Below are 21,592 nucleotides of genomic sequence, written 5' to 3' on the forward strand. Positions count from 1 at the left end.
ACAGTCTGTTCGCCTCTGTTTTAGGGTTCGCAAAGATCTGGTTGGCGCTATTTTTAGGGTTCGTGACAACTACAGTCTGCTCGCCTCTATAAACACCGCCTAAACACACACACACACACACACACACACACACAACTTGGGAAGAAGTTTAGTACACACATGGTTATTCTACTTTCAGCAAGGTACGGTTAGTATTAGGTCGAGACATTATTAGCCAATGAGCTTAGTGCAAACTAATGTCAATAGTAGGAAAAGCATAGCTTCATTAGCATACTAGCAATAGAAGGAAATTACCCAACCAATCAACCCAAGGTCGAGACCCTATACTTAGGTCTAGACCCTTTACCGCCTCAGGCAAGGTCCACAAAAGTATTCAAAGTTTTGAAAGCATAACCATGCCAGCCTAAAAGGAATGACCAGCTTCTGACACTTAACAACCGAGTCAGTTTCTCATGGCATCCCAAAAACCAAATTCAGTACACAAAATGGTAGGACTTGCATAATGACCAAGTTTAACTGAATATTCATGCTTATCTAACATGCCTTTTAGAATTTTAAATATCATGTTGTCACCCTTCCAATACTTATTGAATAATACCCAATAGATATAGCCTTTAGCCTTTAAAGCAGTCATTTCCATCATCATACCAGTTTATACCAGAATCACCCATCAAAATCGCAAGCAGACCCATGCCCTTATGCATATTACTACACATTGCAACATTAAATTCTTTCACAATACCAAGTACCATTTTCAATCTTAGCTCATCAAGCAATAGAACTCGACCTGAGAAGAAGAAGAAGCCAAAGGGTGGACTTCCAGGGTCTGTTGTTTTTCCTTCCCTTTAGCCATTGTATAACACACTTCAAGTACAATCACTTAGGCAACTAACCCTTGGTTACCAACAAAGAATACACAAGCATACCCGAGCTTGCTAAGTGAGGGAGACCCTCACCTTTATAGAATTTTTGTGGATCAGGCTGAGATTTCAAAGCCCCAAATACAATCCAGCGGCTCACCCTCTGCCATCCATTCGGTGGAGGAAGCTTGCCATAAATGGGCCATGTGCATCGCTAGTAGATTCCCCTTATAAACGTGATGAAACCCGACTTCTCTACCCAAAGTTAGCGCGCTGCAAAGAAGTTACCATATCAACTAATACTCATACTGAGTTATACCTTATTACCCAATTTTAGTGATGCCTACCAAGTGAAACAAAGCCCCCAAGGATTTTTTATGCATGGCTTCATAAAAAGGAAGCAATATTTCTAGCCAAGGGAAATCATATCATGCCCCTAAGTCAATATTGTTGGAATTAGGGTTGCAAAGAACCGCACACAGCTTGGAGAAGATGAAGGAAGCTCAAGGCACACAATAGAGAGAGTGTTACTTAGTGTGCAATGGAAAGATAGATAGCCCTAGAGTGATGGGCATATATACAATGCACGAGGGGAAAAACCTCCTAAAGAGGGAAAAAATTCCCGGCGGTCCTAGTGTGTATAAGACACTGTACATTGGTGTTTTATCCAACGACTAGCCAGAAATGCATTAAATTCATGAGATATATACTCCCCCCCTCGATCGGAATGGAGGGTGCCCATAGTACACTTCGATACATTTTCAGCCATAGCCAGAAATTGTTTGAAGCACATTAAAACTTTGGACTTCGCTTTTAGCGGAAATACCCATGCATGCCTGGAGTAATCATCAATGAAAGTCATGAAGTAAAGGTAGTTTCCCAAGGACAAAGTTTGCATGGGCCCACAAACATCACTATGCACAAGCTGCAACCTGCATGTGGTCCTAACTGAACCATCCTTTGGATACTTCAAATGTTGCATCTTACCTAGGATACAGCCTTCACAAACATGTTTGACAGAAGCTTCAAGAGGCGGCAAAGAAGCAACCTTATCAGATTTCTGCAAACACAGCAAACTGGCAAAATTTAGATGCCCAAAACGTGCATGCCACAGTTTTGCATCTGAAATAGCCCTTAAATCTGCAACTGCATTTGCAAAATCTTGTCCACACTTGTCATACAAAGTAAGCTTATACAGCCCACAACACAAAAGGCCAGATGCAACAATTTCATCACCAAAACTAAGATCATGAACTGTACATCTGTCATCTACAAATTTGACTACAAGTCCAAGTCTAGCAAGTGCAGATACAAACAAAATATCCTTCTTGATCCCAGGTACATAAAGTGCATCAACAAGTGTGAAAGAGCTGCCATTTGCAGCAGTAAGCACAATCTTTCCACCCCCCTGAACCGGATAAGAGGCATTGTTGACACAAGTGACTAAATTCCCATGAGAGACAGACTCGAGAGAGTTGAACATTTCATGATGTGAGGTAATGTGCTTTGCACCACTGTCAAAGTATCACACATGTGAATCTGCAACAACTGACATGCATGCATCATGGACAACAAGATTGTAAGTGCACTTTGCACTAAAATCCCATTCTGCATCAACATCAGCATCACAGTCTCCTTTCATAGAAGACTCAACAATAGCATCAAGAACACTATGCACAAGGGAACTGTCTGAAATGACTTCACCTGCAGAAATAAGTTGCTCATTGATATCCTTGACACCATCAAGGAAAGTGTCCATATCATCTTCCTCATGCATAGTCTTCGATTCCAGCTCGTTACACAGCAAAGCAATTTTAGCCTCATTGTGGCTTGCATAAAGACCTGCTAGAATATCCCAAGCCTGTTTTGCAGATTTCACTGAATGAATGTGATGAGTAATAGTGCGCTTCATAGACAAGGCAATCAATGCATGAGTCTGCGCATCCTTTACATCCCAACGAGCTTGTTCTGCCGTAGGCAAAACAACTCTAATAGCAGCAATCCTTGCAGCAAGACCTGCAACATCCTCAAAACCAGGACGTACATCAATGCCCTGCACAATATTCCAGATGCCCTTTGATACAAGAACATGTTGCATCATGTAAGCCGAGATAGGGTAATTGTCCCCATCCAATCTGTCCTCAACGCAAACATTTTGAACACATCTGTGTTGTTGTTAGCCATGGAAAATGCATGCACCTGATATGAAAACTGCCTGAAATGAGGAAAAATTGAGTGATACCAGCATGTGCTATATAGCACAACCCGTAGTAGACCATATAGGACCTATTATGGAGAAAACGGCACTGACATAAATTCTACACTAAATGACAAAATTGCCTGTGCAGACCTGCCTGTAGTGGAAACGAAGGCCGAAATGAGGGCAAATCAAAAATCTGAGCAGACAAAGCTCTACCAGCTACCCTAAATTTTTGTCGACCTGCGAACGCTCGCCAAATCTCATTGAAATCGGAGAAAGTGAGCAAGTGTGTGCTGTAGCTGCTGGCGACTAAGCCCGAGAGGACGCAACCTGCTCTAATACCAATTGTTGGAATTATGGTTGCAGAGAAAGGCACACAACTTGGAGAAGACAAGGGAAGCTCAAAGCACACAATAGAGAGGGTGTTACTTAGTGTGCAACGGAAAGATAGATAGCCCTAGAGTGATGGGCGTATATACAATGCACGGGGGAAAAACCTCCTAAAGTGGGAAAAAAATGCCCCGGCGGTGCTAGTGTGTTCACACACATCACTACCACATGTATATGGTAACAAATATTCCTCGAGATTTGTGTGTGTGTGTGTGTGTGTGTGTGTGTGTGTAAACACACACACACGACTTGGGAAGAATGTTTTAACCTAAAAATGTGAAAGATTGTCATTTTTGAGCCCTTACTTATGCACGTTATTTATGAGAGGTGAAAAGTGGAGTAGGATTATTGGGAAGAGAGAGAGAGAGAGAGAGAGAGAGAGAGAGAGAGAGAGAGAGAGAGAGAGAGAGAGAGAGAAGAGAAGAGAAATATTTATTGATGTCTTGTGGAGGCCAAAGCTGGCCTAGGAGACATCACAATCTACATGTGTGTGTCTTGCAGTTATCTTAAAAAAAGGACAAAACTGTTGAAAATAAACATCCTACAAATTAATAGTAGACCGATGTGGGGGTGTGTATAAGCGATGAGGCGGATGGCGCTCTACATGTAATGGATGGGAATCTATATGCATGGGGCAATACACTCATCATGAGCAAAAGACTAGCTAGCTCTCTGTAGTACCAAACTGGGGGTGTGGTATGGCACACATAGGTGGATAGGGAGTGAGGAATTCTTGAAGTATAGCAATAGGATCTAAGAAGTCCCATTCTATCACCCTTTGTTGTGCTTGGTCTGCTCATTTCATACTTGAATCTCTCTAATGGCCTAGTGATGTACTCTCTAGAATTGATATCGAGCTGCCTAGGTCATCTGCTAGCTTGAGAAATATTTTCTTGTTGTATAATGACCCCTCTCTGAGTGTCAATGGGTAGAAATGGGAAGCTCTCTGAAAAAAGTTTGTGACTTGTGGTCGTTGCCCTCCACTAGTGGGTGTGGGTGATTGGAGGAGGAGAGTCTCTTTCTGTTTCTCGAGCAAGAAGAGACCCAGTTGTCTCTGGTCCCTCAACTTTAGTAGCACTTTGTGTATTGTCCTCTAAAAAGGGATGTATATCAGACCCGTATGCTCTCGAAGAGAGATGAAGCACTATGAGGTAGATTATAAGCTACCACCCATTGAGTATAAATGTACTTCCCTCGGATGTTTCTTTTGGCCTTGTTCATGGAGCCCATCATGGCTTCGTGGGAGCGTCGCGGGGATCCTTTTGTAGGTTATCTTGGATGGCCACCAACCATACCCTCCCCACTTTGCCAAATTTCCTACACCACATGTCTTAATCCAAACATACGGGATGTCCTAACATGATAATGATCAATGAAATCATCCATAACTTACAAGAGATTGGAAAATCTCAAGCTACAATAATTTGATTTTTAATTGTGAATGCTTTTTAACTCAAAAATAGGGCACACCCTAATATTTCTTGCACTGCATTCTTAATGCACAATTGTGGGTCTACCATGTTGAATTGGGTGCAAATTTTTGTGCCATTATTGTAGGGAGATTTAACATAGAATACATTCATGATCAATACATATCCAAAACCCTTTGACACTTCGACAAATATTGTCAATTTGATGATTTCTATTACTCGAGCGAAAAGAGCATGCAAAGTAGAATTTGGAGTGAAGATGATCAAAAGTCTGATATTGCACAATCAATTTTTTTAAAAACACACACAAAGCATGTTGTTGCTATAAAAAATGCTAACAAGTCAATGAAGAGAGAAGACACATGACCCTTGAAAACAAGGAGTTTTCAAAAGTTTGTCTTTCTCTATAGGCAATTTTCTTTAAAATGGCTCCATCACAAAATTGCTAGCAACCACAATCTTACAATGTGACAACTCAAAAGATAAAAGACAAATTAATTTTAGAAGCTATCCATTCTTGATTTATACAAGCAAAAGGATATTACAAACACCAATAGACAACATTGTTTTGATAGCGTTACATGGTTTTATTAGAAGAACACATACAGAAAACACAAGTCTGAGCTAAAAACCAAATGTATATTTGATAATTTTTACTTAGAATGAAGCATCCATGTGCCTCATATATCATCCAGGGAAGAAATTTTCAACTTAAAAATTATTTAATGCTCTCCTAAAATATACAGACCTACACAAATTAATTCATCAGATACCTCTATGCATTACAATATGAGATGGAAATAGAATTTAATCATCTTAACTACACGGTTGTATTTAAGATGTCCCAAAACCTTAAAAGTAAATATCTATATGCCTCACTACTATGAGCTTAGAGATAGAGTTTTGGATGCAAAAAGAAGCCAAACCTCCTGTTTGAATTTTTTAAGTTGCAAGAATTTGACAATTTTGACCACACTGTTGTGTCCCGGAATACCTAAAATCCTTAGAAATGATTGCCCATAGGTTTCATTCTGACACTCAAAGACGGGACTTGGGACCAAACACTATTTTCAAACCTCCTGAAGTATCTGACGCCAATGCCAGAGAGCTTTTAAAATAGAAATTGACAATTTTTACCACATAACTACGTTAGAAATGGCCGTCCTTTGCGTATGGATAGTTGTCTCTAGGGTTTTGGTTCATTTCATTGGGGTCGGGTGTTAGAATGAGATATAGGCATTTGTTTTTAGGGCTTTTGGGCGTTTCGGACACAAGGGTGCGGTCAAAACTATCAAATTCTAACAAGTAGACAAAATTTAGATTGGTGCACAATCTTTTTGAAGCTTTTTACTTCACAACAAGATATATTAATATTTACTTTCAAGGTTTTTGGGACATCTCAATGCAATGGTCATTTCTAGAATTTATGGGCATTTTGAATGTAACAATGGAAAAAAATTATCAATATTTCTCTCTTTCACATAGTATTATGACAATGAAGACTCTATGGTTTTACACAAAATAACTTGTGAGGTTTTAGGCCATGTCCACGTCTCTCTTTTGTTAAGTGTCAAAGCAAAGTGTATCCATAGAATATAGCAATGAGATCAAAGTTGTAACTTTCTATCGTTAGTTTATATTTCACTCGAAGTAAATCTTTTTTGAACATACTTTATTGCAAATTGAGTTATATATCATATGTATTTATTGCAACATTACTATCTTTAGAGAGATGGCTTCCAAGTCATTATCCAAGAGAATCTCTTCAAGTCATCATGCACATTAGTTAGTATGAGTAGTCTTTACTCTCCCCACAAAGCAAGCTAGATGATTGGGTTTCATTTCATGAATCCGCAACATCTCCTCGATGGCAGTATGAACATAATTAAAATTGGGTTCTTTACACCATCTTCCTTTTGTAAACATGTGGATAAGTCATGTTTTTACTCAATCTTTTCCTTATTTAGATGTATGGCTCACTTACGGTTTGGTAAAACTCTTTAACTTTTGTGCTTTGTTAAGGCTATGGATTGTATCATAACTGTAATACCAATCTTGGAAGACCAAAGTCAAGTTGTGTTTATTTTATTCACAAATATAAAAAATGAAAATACCATTGCTCCACCTAAAAGATACCCAATCACCCTGCAATAATCGTGTCACAATAGTAATAGTTATAAGTGAGACTTCATTTCACCAAAATATACAATAGCTTTGAAAATTCCTTCTTTTTAAGGAAGTATTACATGAATCAATGAAATTTGTTGACATCTGACCATTCATTGCTTAGAATAGAACAATCGCATGCATATGTGCATTTTGAGTTGTTCGTTAATGAGTTTGCTAGAGTGTAAAACGATTGGTTCCTCATTTGGTGATAGCTTGGTGGAGATTATATTCCTCAATCCTTTTGCCATGCCTCTTATATGCCAATGGCCTAGGATTTGTAGCAAAGAGAATGTATTTTGTTGATGCCAACCCAACCTCCACCAATGTTATGTGAATGGACTAGGATTTATAGCAAAGAGAATGGAAGCAAGCCCAACCTCCACCGATGTTATGGTCTAAAGCTTTGGGATAAAACATTTTTCCTCTTCTTGACCGACCAACATGAACTTCTAGAGTCATTGGTTCAAAACTAATTCAATAAATTGAGAAAGAGGGTCAACTTGACTCTGGTAGTTTGTGGAAAATCATCCATTGGTATCTTCTCGTGCGAGCCTTGTTCTATGTTTAGCGCGAAAAGGACTATGACTCACACATTTCTAAAGACATCTTTGGTTTCTTGTCCTCGATCACCTTATCTCACAAGGTTTTAGTTGTCTTACAATCTCGTTTGGACCACCACAAAGAAAGAGACCTTTGATATAAAGGCTTCCTTTACATTTGATGAGACCACATAAATCACATTCCATGTTATTAAGTTTATTAAGGCCTCATATATAGAGGCTCTCAAATTAAGGTGGGTGCCTTCATAGGCTTGTTTTGGGCCAAACGAGTTGTTTTATAAGGCCCGTAACATATTTCATGATACTCGTGTTCATGTTTCAAACACATTTATAGCAAGAATCAAAGCGCATCATTATCTTCCTTGATACTATCAATCATGTTGATCCTTATAGGTCCTTAATCAAAGTATAAAAGGTGTTCTTAGCATCATAAGCCCTGAGTACGATAAGATCCACAACCAATTCAAAATGCATGAGAAACCAATTCAAACGCTTCTTACCATCAAGTTTGAATATCAAGCACACATTTTCATATAAACACTAATCACGTCTTACAGGCCGTATTGCCATTTTTTTAATATAATTTAATATTTTCTATAAAACACTAGATAGAGATGGAGTACTATCGTTCTATCCTTGTTGTGTAAAAAGCCTAATAGTATTTGCATCAACTTACTAACGAATCTTATCATGTGAGTCGTGACTAGGAATCTTTGAATTTTAACTCGCATTTCAAACCGATATGATCATAATATTTCTAGTTAGAGCAATGCTTAACCACCCATTTCCTCGAAAAGGACTATTAAACCCCATCTATTTCATAGGAGTTGGGAGATTCATCCACACTAGTAATTACAATGGCCAATCAAGAGTACCCCTAATAAAAATCAAGATGTAAACCAAACTACAAATGAACTGGTCTTCTCTCTTCAACCATAAAAGCTCTCCAATGGCCCAACACAATTTTGGCACAATAGCATGCTCGTGCCAACTACAATATTGAGCCGATTATGTTGAGTTCTAAGTTTACTCTCGACCGTCAGTTTGCTCTTTTTTAGGAAAGAACATACTATCATTAGTATATGATTTGTGCCACAAACTGTTAGCAGGAGGAACAGACACCATGAAGTTGCCCACCGATATCCAAGAAGAGAAACAAAATAATGCAAGACAATGGCATAAAGCAAAGCACTAAAGAGAGGGCTTCGCATAATTGATCATTCTAGTAAGGCTACTTTCCAACGGTTTGCTCTACATAGAACCATTGTGCCAAAGAAACACGACCAAAGCATTCTCAAGTTGTAGGCATTGGCGGACTAGTATCACCCCCCCCAGCAAAATCCTCATCTGTGCCAGCCATAGTGCAAAAACTCACAAAACAAGACAACATACCGGCAAGCTCATGTTAACTATTTTGAAAAAGAATGACCACAACTGCCGTGCATGTGTACATGCCATGCAAGATAAGCTTCCATTTAACATGTTTACAAAAACCCTGCACATCATGTCATGGATGCAGCTAGAGTGCAAGCAAACAAATAATACAAAATCACTAGTTAAAGCCCATGTGCACATCTACATTAACATGAACAATGACCCAATCAGAGGTGATGGTTGCAGCAACGACGTCATCACAATGCTATTGTGAAACATTGCCAAATAAAACCGTCTTTGTAAGCAAGGATCACACCAATGGGTATTTGTCAAACCCAAGGCCATAGGTGAGACCATCCAAACTAGAGCCACCCAAGCACAATTATAGCAAAAGGATGAACAAGCACTGGGAGTTTTTCTCACATCAGTAGATGATTCAAGTCTATAAAGGGTTCATTCTTGTGTAGATCGTCAAAGAGGTCAATGCATGCCTACTATCCATTGTCAGCACAGCTGACAAGGTTCAGCTATCTTTTAAGGACAAGGTTCAGCTATCTTTATACGAGAGACCCATTGATCACAATGGTCACCTTCTTCCTACATTCCTCTTGCAGAAACAAATGGTTTAGTACCAAGATTTTCCACCTGGATTTGTAACTTCCATTACTGCTTATAAGTAGACACAACACCTGCTATTTCAAGAAAGATCGAGTAATCAAAATGAGCAACTACTTTTTTATTTGCCTTTGGTAACAACAAATAAATAAATGCCAAGATTTTCCATAGACATTGATCGAAATGGTCAAGGCATTTCCCCCGATAGCAACAAACCCTTTAATTTCGCCTGCATTTGTGGCTTTGTTTTGATATCATCCCTACTCTGTTTAGACGTGGATGCAACATCTGTTCTCTTAGGAAAGATCCACTTCTCAAAAGGAGCAACTTTTTGTATGCCTCCAGTAAGGATTTGCCAGTAACAAATGCTTTAGGGCCAACATTTTCCAAAAACCATGTACAACAAATTTACCCCATTTAAGGTTAAAAGTATGTTTACAATAACCTCGTCTACCAGCTTCACAACAATAAGAACCTGATTTCTTGCCTAGAGAAGCCACCAGTCACACGATGGCATAAAAGAGCCTGTCAACAGTCAATCTTTTCTACCAAATTAAGGAGTTATCTACCACTCTTTACTGTTAAGACTGCATCCAATTAGATGTGAATCTTTATACACTCATTGAAAAGAACCCCTGATGGTGGACAGGGTTTTTGAAGCAAAAATTTTTGCATCGAAGACAAAAAACAGTGAAAACGAGCAGGTTACAAATGATACTTGGAATTGGCTCTTTAAAGCTTTCCAAAAAAGCAGCTCTGCTTGAATAGAGATGCATCGGATTCTTTTGTGACACATAGCTAGAAAGTAAAAGGGGTGTCATGGCATGCGAATGCGAAGTATGGCCGCAAGTTGTCTCCATGAATTGACAACCAAAAACAGACCAGTGCCTCCTTGAAGCTTGAATGTTTCATCACAATTGTCAGAACTTACAACAGCACGACAAAACCATCTCAAAAACATAAAAAAGACTAAAGCAATACCTGAGGGAACAAGTGGGTTGAATAAACCGACCCAGATTGAAGCCCATTTCCATCAAGCAATGCCAAGACATTCACGTACCCCCTTCTCAAAACTATCGAGTGCATCATTTGTCTCGCCAAAGGCATCAGCGATGGAATTCCTGCAGCCATGTCATTCAGAAATTAGAGCTCTATTACATAGGGCAGACACGTAACAAGATTCACACAAATGCAATTAGCACATCTTAACAAGGGCATGTCAAAATCAACTCACCTATTTGAGCTGCTATCCACAGTGAAGTTGGTGAGGAAGTTATCAAGCATTGTAAAAGAGCTGCATAATGTGTTTCTTAAATAAGCTTCACAATAACTTCCATCTTTGAAAACATAACAAAGGATCAATGGAGGAACCTGATGAGATTGTCTAGTGCAAGATTTGCATTTAACTTGACAGGGTCAGCATCATCGAGAAGGGAAGCAGCGTTTTTCAAAATTAAACGAAATGTACAGACCTGAAGCAAAGTGAGTAATGACACACAACATTACTGGACCAGACCACAAAGTGACTCTGTTCATAAAAGTGCTTTCACATGTATAACAATCAAACAAAGTGGATGTAGGACATTTTCTGAATCACATTGAGATCCATCTGTGCATGATAAATCACAAACCATACACTCACATGACATGCCACAGACCATACACATAAGGAGGAATAGACATCAAGCTCCACACAGCCAATATATGCTCACCGAAGAGCTGTGGAACAGCAGCGCACGTTCAAAGTTCTTACCGCACGCCCTCCAAGATAAAGATAGAAGTCAGTCAGGATCTCAGTAAATGAGAGTATTGATCTGAGAAACTCGGCTAAGAGCCCTTTCAACCTATCTGGTTGCACCCTTCCGATAGCAAACGCAAAAACTGAACGATTGGCTCGCATGTCTTGTGACCACAAAGGTCAAGCTGATCACAAAATAGATTTTGATAATAAACGTCAGCGAGATCACAGAGGGTTGGTCCAAACCACGAAGCGAGCACCAATGGTAAGAAATCTTCAAGGCATAGATGACAGCCAGAATTGCCTTTCTCCTACCAAGTACCACACCCGCCCCCCAGTGAGCATACAGCTCTCAAATACTACAAGCTTGCCATCCTGTTAAAGGAGGTCACCAAAAGCCTAATCATCTTATAAGGGGGTAGAAACACTAGAACAACACCAAACTGAACCGAAACGGCAAATGCTTTAACTTGCACGAGAACTGAATATAGTAGACAAGAGACACAAGGTGACACAATTCCACTCCTAGAAGCATTTGCCCCTCAACTAGGCACCTCATGTGATATTTCTTGTATTCCATAAGATTGAGTTGAAGGTACAACAGTCGAGAGTCGGTCTCTCCCTTTGAGTCATCCGCAGAGTCACAATCTTGGTCCATGTGCTCTAATGGCACCCCTGGCCTCAATTTTGGAGGCACGGGTCCAAAAGAACCCCCAAGAGACACGAAGTAGCACAGTTCCACTCCTAGAAGCATTTGCCCTCAACTAGGCACCTCTTGTGGTATTTCTCGTATTCCATAAGACCGAGTCGAAGGTACAATAGTCAAGAGTCGCTCTGTCCCTTTGAGTCATCCACAGAGTCACAATCTTGGTCCATGTGCTTTAATGGCACCCTTGGCCTCACTTTTGGAAGCACAGGTCCAAAAGCGACTCTTAAAGCCATAGTTATTTTTAGAAGTTCCAAAAAGCACCACAATCAACTACTACCAAAAATTGATTCTCAAAAGTCCATGAAAAGCCAAAGCTTTCTATATTGGCGCCCCAACAGACACGTTGACATTTGAAAAACGCGTCACGTTTACTGCCGCCAAAAATTGTGTTGTTTTTTGCACTAGCTGCTAGTGGAGTCCACATAGGCTCTTGCTCTGCTCTTCCAATCCGATCAAGTCATGCCACGTCCTTCTCCGAGAAAGTTAAACACTTGCTGTCACATGCACATCTAACCCTATGTGCATGTGGACAAGTTGTTCCTATTTCTAGGGTTTAGGTAGCCTAGGAAGTGTTCTGGCAACCTTATGAGCCTGTGCACAAGCCGTGCATGTCCACGCACTTAGAGTAGTTGCATACCCTTTGATTGCACAACCCAGGATCATTAGCATCATGACCCAATACCCAGCATGAGCATTTCCCACCGCATGAATCCAGTGTCGCAACAGCGTGTGAACCACTTCTAATAAGTCATTTACATTATAAGTCACTTAATATTTTTGTCCAGAATCGTGGGGCTGAAGTGTAGCTGCTCGGGCCAGTTTATTGCAGCTATATAAGAAGGCCCATGGCGCCAATAGACAACAGAAGAAGCAGAGACACAAGGAGGCAAGCACCCAGCAGTCAGGCAGCACCTCAGGAGCAGCCCACAGCCATCAGCGTTTTCAGTTTTGAGCCCTTAGCCTCGCCGTACCGCAACTTCCCATTGCAGATCCTCACCGTATCGACCACTAATAGCAGATCAGCCTAGTGTTTTTAGATTCAGCAGACCTCAGCCAACGTTTTGCAGATTCAGCCCAGATTAGCCAGTACTTTTGCATTTCAGCCCTAGCTCGCCTCGGCGGTTGCAAATCAGCCCTGCAATACCGCCACAGTAGCAGATCCACAACAGATTACCTAGCATTTTTAGTTTTCAACCTTGCCGTCGTCGTTGTCGACACCATTGTCGTCGTCGACCTCATCATTGTCGTCGACATGGTCGTCGTCGTCAAGTACCACAGCATCTAGAAGCATCGTACCAGACCTTGCAATCTAAAGCAAATACCTCTCTAGCAATAGAGAGGGGGCCCTTGGAGGGGGGTTTGGGACCCCATCTGGTGTCGTCTCTTCTCTCTCTCTAGCACTCTCTTGCACTCTCACTCACAGTTTGCATTCCACTCTTTGTTTGGTCATTGCACATTCTCTCACTAAAGCACGGAAGGCTCTCCCTTCCGCCAAGTAAAAAGGAACCTTGAGTACCTTTGATCACTCATCTGGAGCCATACACCATCATTCACTTCCGATGCACATTACATTGGTATCAGAGCTCTTTGGCAGTGTTCAGTATCATCACTCAAGGAAAGAAGCACAAGAACCACAAGAATTTTCTTTTGCTTGTTGTGATCGCACGTAACCCAAGACCACTTGGGCGTGTCGATCCCTAGTTTGTGTTTTTGAAGAGTGGCAGGTAACCCAAGAAAGAAGGGCTTGTCCAGCCTCCCCTCGTTCCTCTTTTCCACTCATTGAGAGCAGACCTTGCACTTAGCGGCAGGCCAATCGACGTGAGGTGGAAAAAAGCAACCTTGGTGCGAGCGCGAGGCCGCCAAGGGGTGCACTTGCAGGAAGGAGTTGAGCTTGGGTAAGAGAAAAGCCTTCTTAAACGCACATTGCAAGCCAAAAACCTCAAACCCACGAACCCCAAGAACTCAGTGCATGGTCGTCACCCAAAGCGGAATGTATACTTTGCGTGAAAGTGATGAGAGTGGAGTTGGAGAAGAAGAAGTTTCTACACAAGAAGGATTGTTCCCCGATCCTCCCCCATCCCCATCTCCGCCACAGATTGCACCAAAACCTATGGAGGCTTTGGTCAAGTCGATTATGGAGAGATGCTACAACAAGAGGTGCAACGCGCCGCCATGGACAAAAGAAGGGCAGCCATGGAGCGTGAGCGTGAGCGTGAGAAGAACGAAGGGCAACTACGGAGCTCGAGCGTGAGCAAGCACGCGAGGCTCAACAAATAGCGGCCGAAGAGAAGCGAGCGGCTATGGAGGTAGAGTGAGAAGCGCAGAGAGACCAACGCATGCAAGAGTTGGTCCTACGGGTACTCTTCTCGAAGACCAAGCCACTCAAGGAGGTCGGCGAGTCATCAGGTAGCACATGTAGAGGCGAAGATTCCAACAATCCATTCACTGAGAAGTTGACATTTAGTAAGTATGATGGTAAGATGGATGTTTCTTTGATTCATTCTTGGTTGCATCAATTTAATGCTTACTTTGCGAGCGTCAAGAAAACAAGTAACAGTAAAGTTTTGATTGCTGCCATGTACCTAGCGGGTGATGCCATTAATTGGTATCAAGCTTGGCAAGAGTCACAAATGGCCAAGCATCTTGTGCATGGAGAGGAAGGCGTACCCCTCTCTTACAGAGGGGTCGACTTCCAAGACAAACTCAAGGCTCGCTTCACGCCACCGCAGTACCTCGATTGGTTCAAAGAAGATTGGTGTGATCTTAAGCAAAATGGATCCCCTGTTATGTCTTTTTCTAACCGTATTTTGCAGATTGCGTTCAATTGTGTAAGTCGGATGAGGATCGCAAGGAGGCTTTCCTCTTTGGGTTAGATGAGTACATCAGTTCGATGTGCAAGTTTTCAGCCCTAAGGACTATAACGACGCCATCAGAATCACCTTAGCACAAGAAAAGAAGCACAACAAAGGCAAGCCAAAGGAGAACAGGTCGAGTACTTTGCAAGACCAACCAAATGGTAAGCACGGTAAGACCATTTGTAAGCATGACGGTAATTCTTCTTCTCAATCTTCTTCTACACCTACAGCACAGACCTCTCACAATGAATCTAAAGAAAAGGCTATAACTCAGGAAACCCCTAAGTTGACACCTGATGAAAAATCTGCACAAGGAATTTTAGGAGATTGGTTAATTCTTGAAGAACGCACCGAATATGCACGAGACAAAAGATGTTTTGAGTGTCACTAAGTGTCACATTAAACGAGATTATCCTAAGAAAGCACCTAAAGAACCCACAGAATCCACATCATATGTGAATACACTCTGTGAGAACACTAATGTGTCCGAAGTTTCTGATAATCATGTCGATGAGTCTCCCATGCTATGTTATGGTATGTGAATGGTACACGCATTGTGATCTTGTTTGATTCGGGTAGTATGCATGATGTGATTAGTGACTCTCGTGAAGACCGCACGTTTAAAAGATCTTCCCATAGATCCTATTGTGATCTCTAGATTTGCTTCTGGCATGCACTCTTCTTTCACGCATGAATGCCCTAATGTGATAGTGTTAGTTCAAAATGTCGGTTTTCGTCGTCGTTTTGTGGTTTCTTCTCTAAAAGGATGTGATTTTATTTTTGGCATTAAGTGGTTTAAAGGTTATAATCCACGCATTGATCGGAAAGAAACACTCTCTCTCACAGTTGAAGAAGCACCTCCCGTGGTCCTTCGCTGTGACAAGAACATTCCATCCTTGCCATTAGTCTCTCACTCTCATGATTCACAAGAGGTTAAAAAACGTAGTGTGATTGTTTCTTCGATACACAGTCCCATAGTCTAGAAAAGCATGAGTCATTCGTTGCATAAAAAGAACTCTTTTGCTGTCATGTCTTCTCCGAAGCACGACACGCAATTTTTTGCATGATAGGGATGTGATTGTTCGTAAGGAGCAATTTGATGGTTTGGAAGATGATGTTTCCAGAAAAGCTAACCTCATTGCAAATACGATCCGTCCCGCAGGACCGATCTTGGCTCTCGAATCGAGGTCCAAAGAACCCATTCAGGAAGTATTTTGTCTTCGCATGATTAGTAAGGACGGACTCTTGTATTTTTGTCACCATTTCTATGTGTTCCCTTTTCACAGGCATGTCATATTGCACGATGCACATGATTCACTCACGGATGAGCACGGATGTATGCATATCGCTCTCGAAAAGAAAGAAGATTTGTTTTCAAGGAACTCACAATGTTTCATGATTGTTCGTTTTGTCAGTCGCTTTTGCATGTTCATTCCTTGGCATGACACCCTCACAGAAAAAGCACGAGCATGATCGTCCATCAAGCATTGGCAGTTCCATTGTGACTTGCCACAGTTAATAGGTTTAGGTCGACAGTTGAAGTTTCGATCTCAGTTTTGGCATGTGTTTGGGGTACAGTTGGACACTCCGTCACTTTGTTTATCTACGTTGCATGCACACTCATTTAAGGAGAATAGTAATTTTCCAGTCACTCTACATGGAACGGATATGTTTATGGTTTTGTATTTCAAGTAGTTTCAATATAAATAATCAAAAGGAGCTAGAGTTCTCCAATTTTCTCAAGGGATTTCAAGATGTTTTTATTGAGACGACATCCCTTGTGAACTACCTCCTAAACGATGCAATGATGACCATGCAATTGAGCTTCTTCCAGGAAGTTCACCGCCTAATAAATCTCCTTATAGAGCAGCAAGTGCATGAGTTAGTTGAGAAGGGCATGGTTAGGCCTAGCATGTAAAGATCTGTAGTCTATGCACATGCGGAATGTGCCATCCTTTTCTGTACTAGCAAGACAGGTGAACAATATGGAGAAGTACTAGGCCTTATTAAGCCCTTCTTCAAAAGTTTGTTAACCTGCTTGAGGATTTCCTCTTGCTGCATTAGACTAACTCGATAAGAGGGCTGATTTGGAGGAGAACTTCCTTGGATCAAATGAATTGTATGATCCTCAGGTCGAGAAGGTGGAAGTTCATTTGGAAGTTCATCTGCAAAACAATCTTCAAAACTTTCTAATAACTTAATTCTTTTTTGCTCTAAAGAGGAAGAAAGTTGTGAAGCACACACATCTCTCTCTCTTGCAAAAATTAAGCACGTTGAAACACACTTTTTCATTGCTTTCTTGATTACAATGTGATTGGCGATGGGGATACGCTAATCACCTGCATCTGCAAGTACAAGATATTGCTTTCCTTTATGATCAATAGTCAGGAATGGGATGCATCTTGTAGTGCCAAGGCATTCCCAAGATGACATCACACCCTTCAAGTGACGCTAGTAAGAAAGACTCTCGATCTTTGTAGTTGTCGACCTTTAAATTCAACTTCCCTATGATTGGAGTAGAGCTGGAGTTCTGCCCTTTGAAAGCAGATTGTGCTTGAATAGAAACTTCAAAACGGTATTGTCACAAAAAATACGGAAGCGTAAACTGACTTTTAATTGTACTTCAAATACTCAAGAGAATGAGAGAGAGAGAGAGAGAGAGAGAGAGAGAGAAAGCTTGACACTTCATTGGGGACCAGAAGATGGGCTGGTTCCCCCCATAAAGAGATTATCTTTATTACTAAGGGAGAATCTTTACAAGCACAAGAACGGGGCAATAGCCCGTCCTCTATTCTTTCTTTTCTGCTTCTGACTGAGAGAGTGCGAAAGCTACTCTCTGAATACTGAGAGGATTTTCCCTCTGCTATAAGATTTTGGGAAGCTCTCAAAAACGAGAGTCTATCTTCCACAAAACTCAACGGAAGCTCTCGAAAATGAGAGTCTACCTTCCGCTAACTGTGTCCCTTTATGCATAATCATTCCTGCAATAAAAACAAGGGAGAAACACACAAAATGCACGCACACATGCTTGCTGTAATTTTATGCACATAACCTGAAAATGTTACCTGGGCACCTTCCAATGCCAAAATAGAGACCTTTTTCGCAATGGAATCGCACCAAATTTTGTGTATGTGTAGTGTAGGTAGAGAAGAACTAGATTCTATGTGTACTTTGCTAAAATTCACCCTAAAAGAATGATTAGGGGTTGAAAACAGAGAATTTACAGCCACCACACTCTACGAAGAGAGTGCCTGCTGCAACTTCTCGCGATGAAACTTCACCAAAAGTTGGCTATGGCTATGAGAACCCTTGTTCTGGACAATGGGAGCACAAGGCCACCACATATGTCGCAAGGGGCTGCTCTCAAGCTTCCATGGAGGGTTCCAATGCGTAGAGCATACTCACAATAGGGGGGGTAGGAGCACTGCCAACCTAAGAAGTGGGGGAGGGGGTGCTCTTATCAAGCCACCAGGAAGAGGAAGCGCTAGGAAGAGAGAGAGAGAGAGAGAGTGAGAGAGCTAGTTTGCATTGGTAAGTGTGTCACTTGGCATACTTACTTAATAACTTAAAAACCTTTCAACTTTCACCTTTTAAAGTTCATAAGTTATTGACGAAATGTGCAAATTGAACCACAACTGCACACATGGATACAACCAATGAAATGTTAGCTGCTCCCCAGCACAATTCCGTACCGACACCACTCTGGCATTATCTGTTCACACTTGTCCGGCCATTTGGTCCAACACAAACCATTTAAAATATTTTAATTAACTTATCCTAAGGCCGTAAAAATAATTCAGGCCTTAGTGTTACCGTTCTAAGGACCCCATCTCATTCCTGTGCTCGCATTGACGCGCGTATGTTTCTGAGCCTGAAATTTGAGGCTACTATTTACCCTTTTATTGAAGACCCGATTTCCCAATCACTAGGGCTTCAGGGTATTTTCTCCTAGGATCTCCCTGAGGTGCTCTGGAATTTGGGCGCACCTGAGGTGCTAGAACTGCTAGTTCTATTCTGATGTGCACACTACTAATTAGATAATTATTTTCTCGTAAATAATTTAATTATTTACAAAGTCTGACATTGTTACACGTGGCAACTGTACGGACAGCTCGAAAATTGCACTGACATGCTGACGTGACAGCCTGTACGACTTTCCGCGATTTGCACTGGTGACATGGCAATTGTACAGATTTCCGTAAATCAAGCTGGCAGCCATTTGAGCATCAGCTTTTGGACCATATACTTTTGAGTTTGAAGGCTTTTCATGTAAACTGCTTTTGCCATTTGGGCCTAGGGCCTTTAAATATGAGGCCATGGGCTCATTCTCTGGCATGCTTCTGGACGAAGGTGCACAGGATGCATAACCGGCTTGTACTTTGATGATGCAATATAAACAAATACCGAAAGGGGCGCCAAGGTTTGGGGCCAATACTCTCTGAGGTGAAATTCAATTCAATTCAATTGAAGTGCTAAAAGTCTGTTCAATCTGTTCAGTCTGTTCTTTTCTATTGGCACGTGGTGCCCGTCTTGTGACACTGTCACAGTTTGCATTCTACTCTTTGTTTTGGTCATTGCACATTCTCTCACTAAAGCACGGAAGGCTCTCCCTTCCACTAAGTAAAAAGGAACCTTAAGTACCACTGATCACTCATCTTGAACCATACACCATCATTCACTTCCGCTGCACATTACACTTGCCTTGAAATATGATAAATTAAAGAAATATTGCCAAGGGCGCCTCTTTGGGGGCCAATAATCTCCAAGAGGAACTTTGATTCTCTTGTTCACCTGCAAAATTCAATGGTGCGCGTGCTCCACTTGCTTTTCAATAGTATGCAAGACTATATCAAATATTTCCTCTTTGGTTGACTAGTTACATAAACTGTCTCAAGAGTAGAACCCGACGCCACAACAAAAGTGTCACCACCTGCCCATCGATAGGATCCATGAAGAGGAGCTTCGGGGCCAAACAAACTCTAGTTTATACGACAACCTCAACATCTAGTTGCATAAACATACCATATCTCTGAAGTAAAAGGTCACTTACCTCATGATTAAATATTTTGTATCCTAGAGGTACTAGCTGAGGTCCTCTTACTTCAAGCTGGGACACAAACACCTTCAACTTTCAAATAACTAGTTAACTTGTCTATGAGTGTGAAAGCAGCAAGAAATTTTCCATTGGTTGGTTTGTGTTTCAGCAAGAAATTTGCCGCTTATTAGTCTCTCGTTTCTTATTTGGTACCAATTCTTTGATTGGCCTAAGGCTAAATAAAAGAAAAATTTTCTGGGTTAAACTACGAGCCCCACAGTGACGAGACGCGCCCACTATCAAACTATTCTTGTTAAAGTCAAGAATTAGATATCTTCACCGTTTGCTTGTTTGGAACCAATTCTTTGATTGGCCTATAGCTACAAAAAAGCAAATGTTTGGGTCGACACTTAAGAGTGTCACACCAAGGAGATGTGCCTACTATCTGTCTATTCTCGTCAAAGTCAAAAATTGAAAGATGTCTCCACTAAATTCCACAATGAGGGAGTTGCATACTTTGGCAACAACAACTCTTCTACGATGTATGACTTGTAAGTTGTCGAGGCTATCGTCCTCAAAGAAAGAAGCATTGAATGATAGTGAATAAGCGCCTAAGTGGTGCTTGCCCATGTTTATCTTGAATGATTCCAAGAAGACGCATGTTGTTGATTGGCAAGGACAAAAATGTCGCTTAAAATTGTCCGATGTACTTGCTTGGGATGTAACCCAGCCCACCACACGTAAACATTTCCACATAGTAAGAGAGAGCATAAACTAGAAGTGGCTCCGACTGTTGCATCACTTCTTCTACAATTGTGGTTGGAGCATAGGTACTAGAAAAGTCTATACTAAAGGCAAGGATGAAAAACCCAACTCATGTTACTAGTGTATATGTATGGAGTTAGGCAGCACTATCTCCACCGTCGGATTGATATTTGCTAGAATTGAAATCTTCATGTAGAAGATTACCATGCGATGCCATGTCTTTGAAGGTTGATTGGCAAGGACCAAAACGTCGCTTAAAACTATCCAAGGCACTCGCTTGGGATGTAACCCAGCCCACCACATGTAAACATTCCCACATAATAAGAGAGTATAAACTAGAAGTGGCTCCGACTGTTGCATCACTTCTCCTACAATTGTGGTCAAAGCATAGATACTAGAAAAGCCTATCATAGAGGCAAGGGTGAAGAGCCCAACTAATGTTGCTAGTGCATATGTATGGAGTTTGGCAAAGCTATCTCCACCGCCGGCTTGATATATGATAGTCTTCGTGTAGAAGGTTACCATGCGATGCCATGTCTTTGAAAGCTGATTGGCAAGGACCAAAACGTCGCTTGACCAAGGCACTCGCTTGAGATGTAACCCAGCCCACCACACGTAAACATTCCCCCACAGTAAGAGAGCATAAACTAGAAGTGTCTCCGACTATTGCATCACTTCTCCTACAATTGTGGTTGAAGCATAGGTACTAGAAAAGCCTATCCTAGAGGCAAGGGTGAAGAGCCCAACTAATATTGCTAGTGCATATGTATGGAGCTTGTCAAAGCTATCTCCATCTCCAGCTTGATATTTGCTAGAATTGCACCTTCTTGTAGAAGATTACCATGTGATGCCATTTCTTTAAAGGCTATATGAAGAAGAAAAACTCTCGCTT

The 21,592-nt window shown here is 41.3% G+C and overlaps 1 protein-coding gene across 4 annotated transcripts in view; it reads right to left on the minus strand.

The window, feature by feature from the left end:
- Nucleotides 1-9,162: 9,162 nt before the first annotated feature.
- The window catches only part of LOC147444386 (plasma membrane fusion protein), a 71,787-nt gene continuing 59,357 nt past the window's right edge, over nt 9,163-21,592 (minus strand). For 2 of the 4 annotated variants that reach the window (XM_086527021.1, XM_086527023.1), the window contains exons 4-7: nt 10,970-11,070; nt 10,833-10,892; nt 10,580-10,719; nt 10,140-10,496 (exon numbers count right to left, since the gene is read on the minus strand). In XM_086527021.1, coding sequence (XP_086383147.1) covers nt 10,632-10,719; nt 10,833-10,892; nt 10,970-11,070 — 249 coding nt within the window. In that variant the 3' untranslated portion in view covers nt 10,140-10,496; nt 10,580-10,631. Of the gene's footprint in view, nt 9,673-10,139; nt 10,497-10,579; nt 10,720-10,832; nt 10,893-10,969; nt 11,071-21,592 lie in introns of those variants that run through there. The other 2 variants (XM_086527022.1, XM_086527024.1) reach the window with 2 other exon arrangements.

The sequence above is a fragment of the Adiantum capillus-veneris genome, chromosome 13 (assembly GCF_014529385.1).
Source record: "Adiantum capillus-veneris isolate H3 chromosome 13, ASM1452938v2, whole genome shotgun sequence".
Taxonomy (NCBI): Eukaryota; Viridiplantae; Streptophyta; class Polypodiopsida; order Polypodiales; family Pteridaceae; genus Adiantum; species Adiantum capillus-veneris.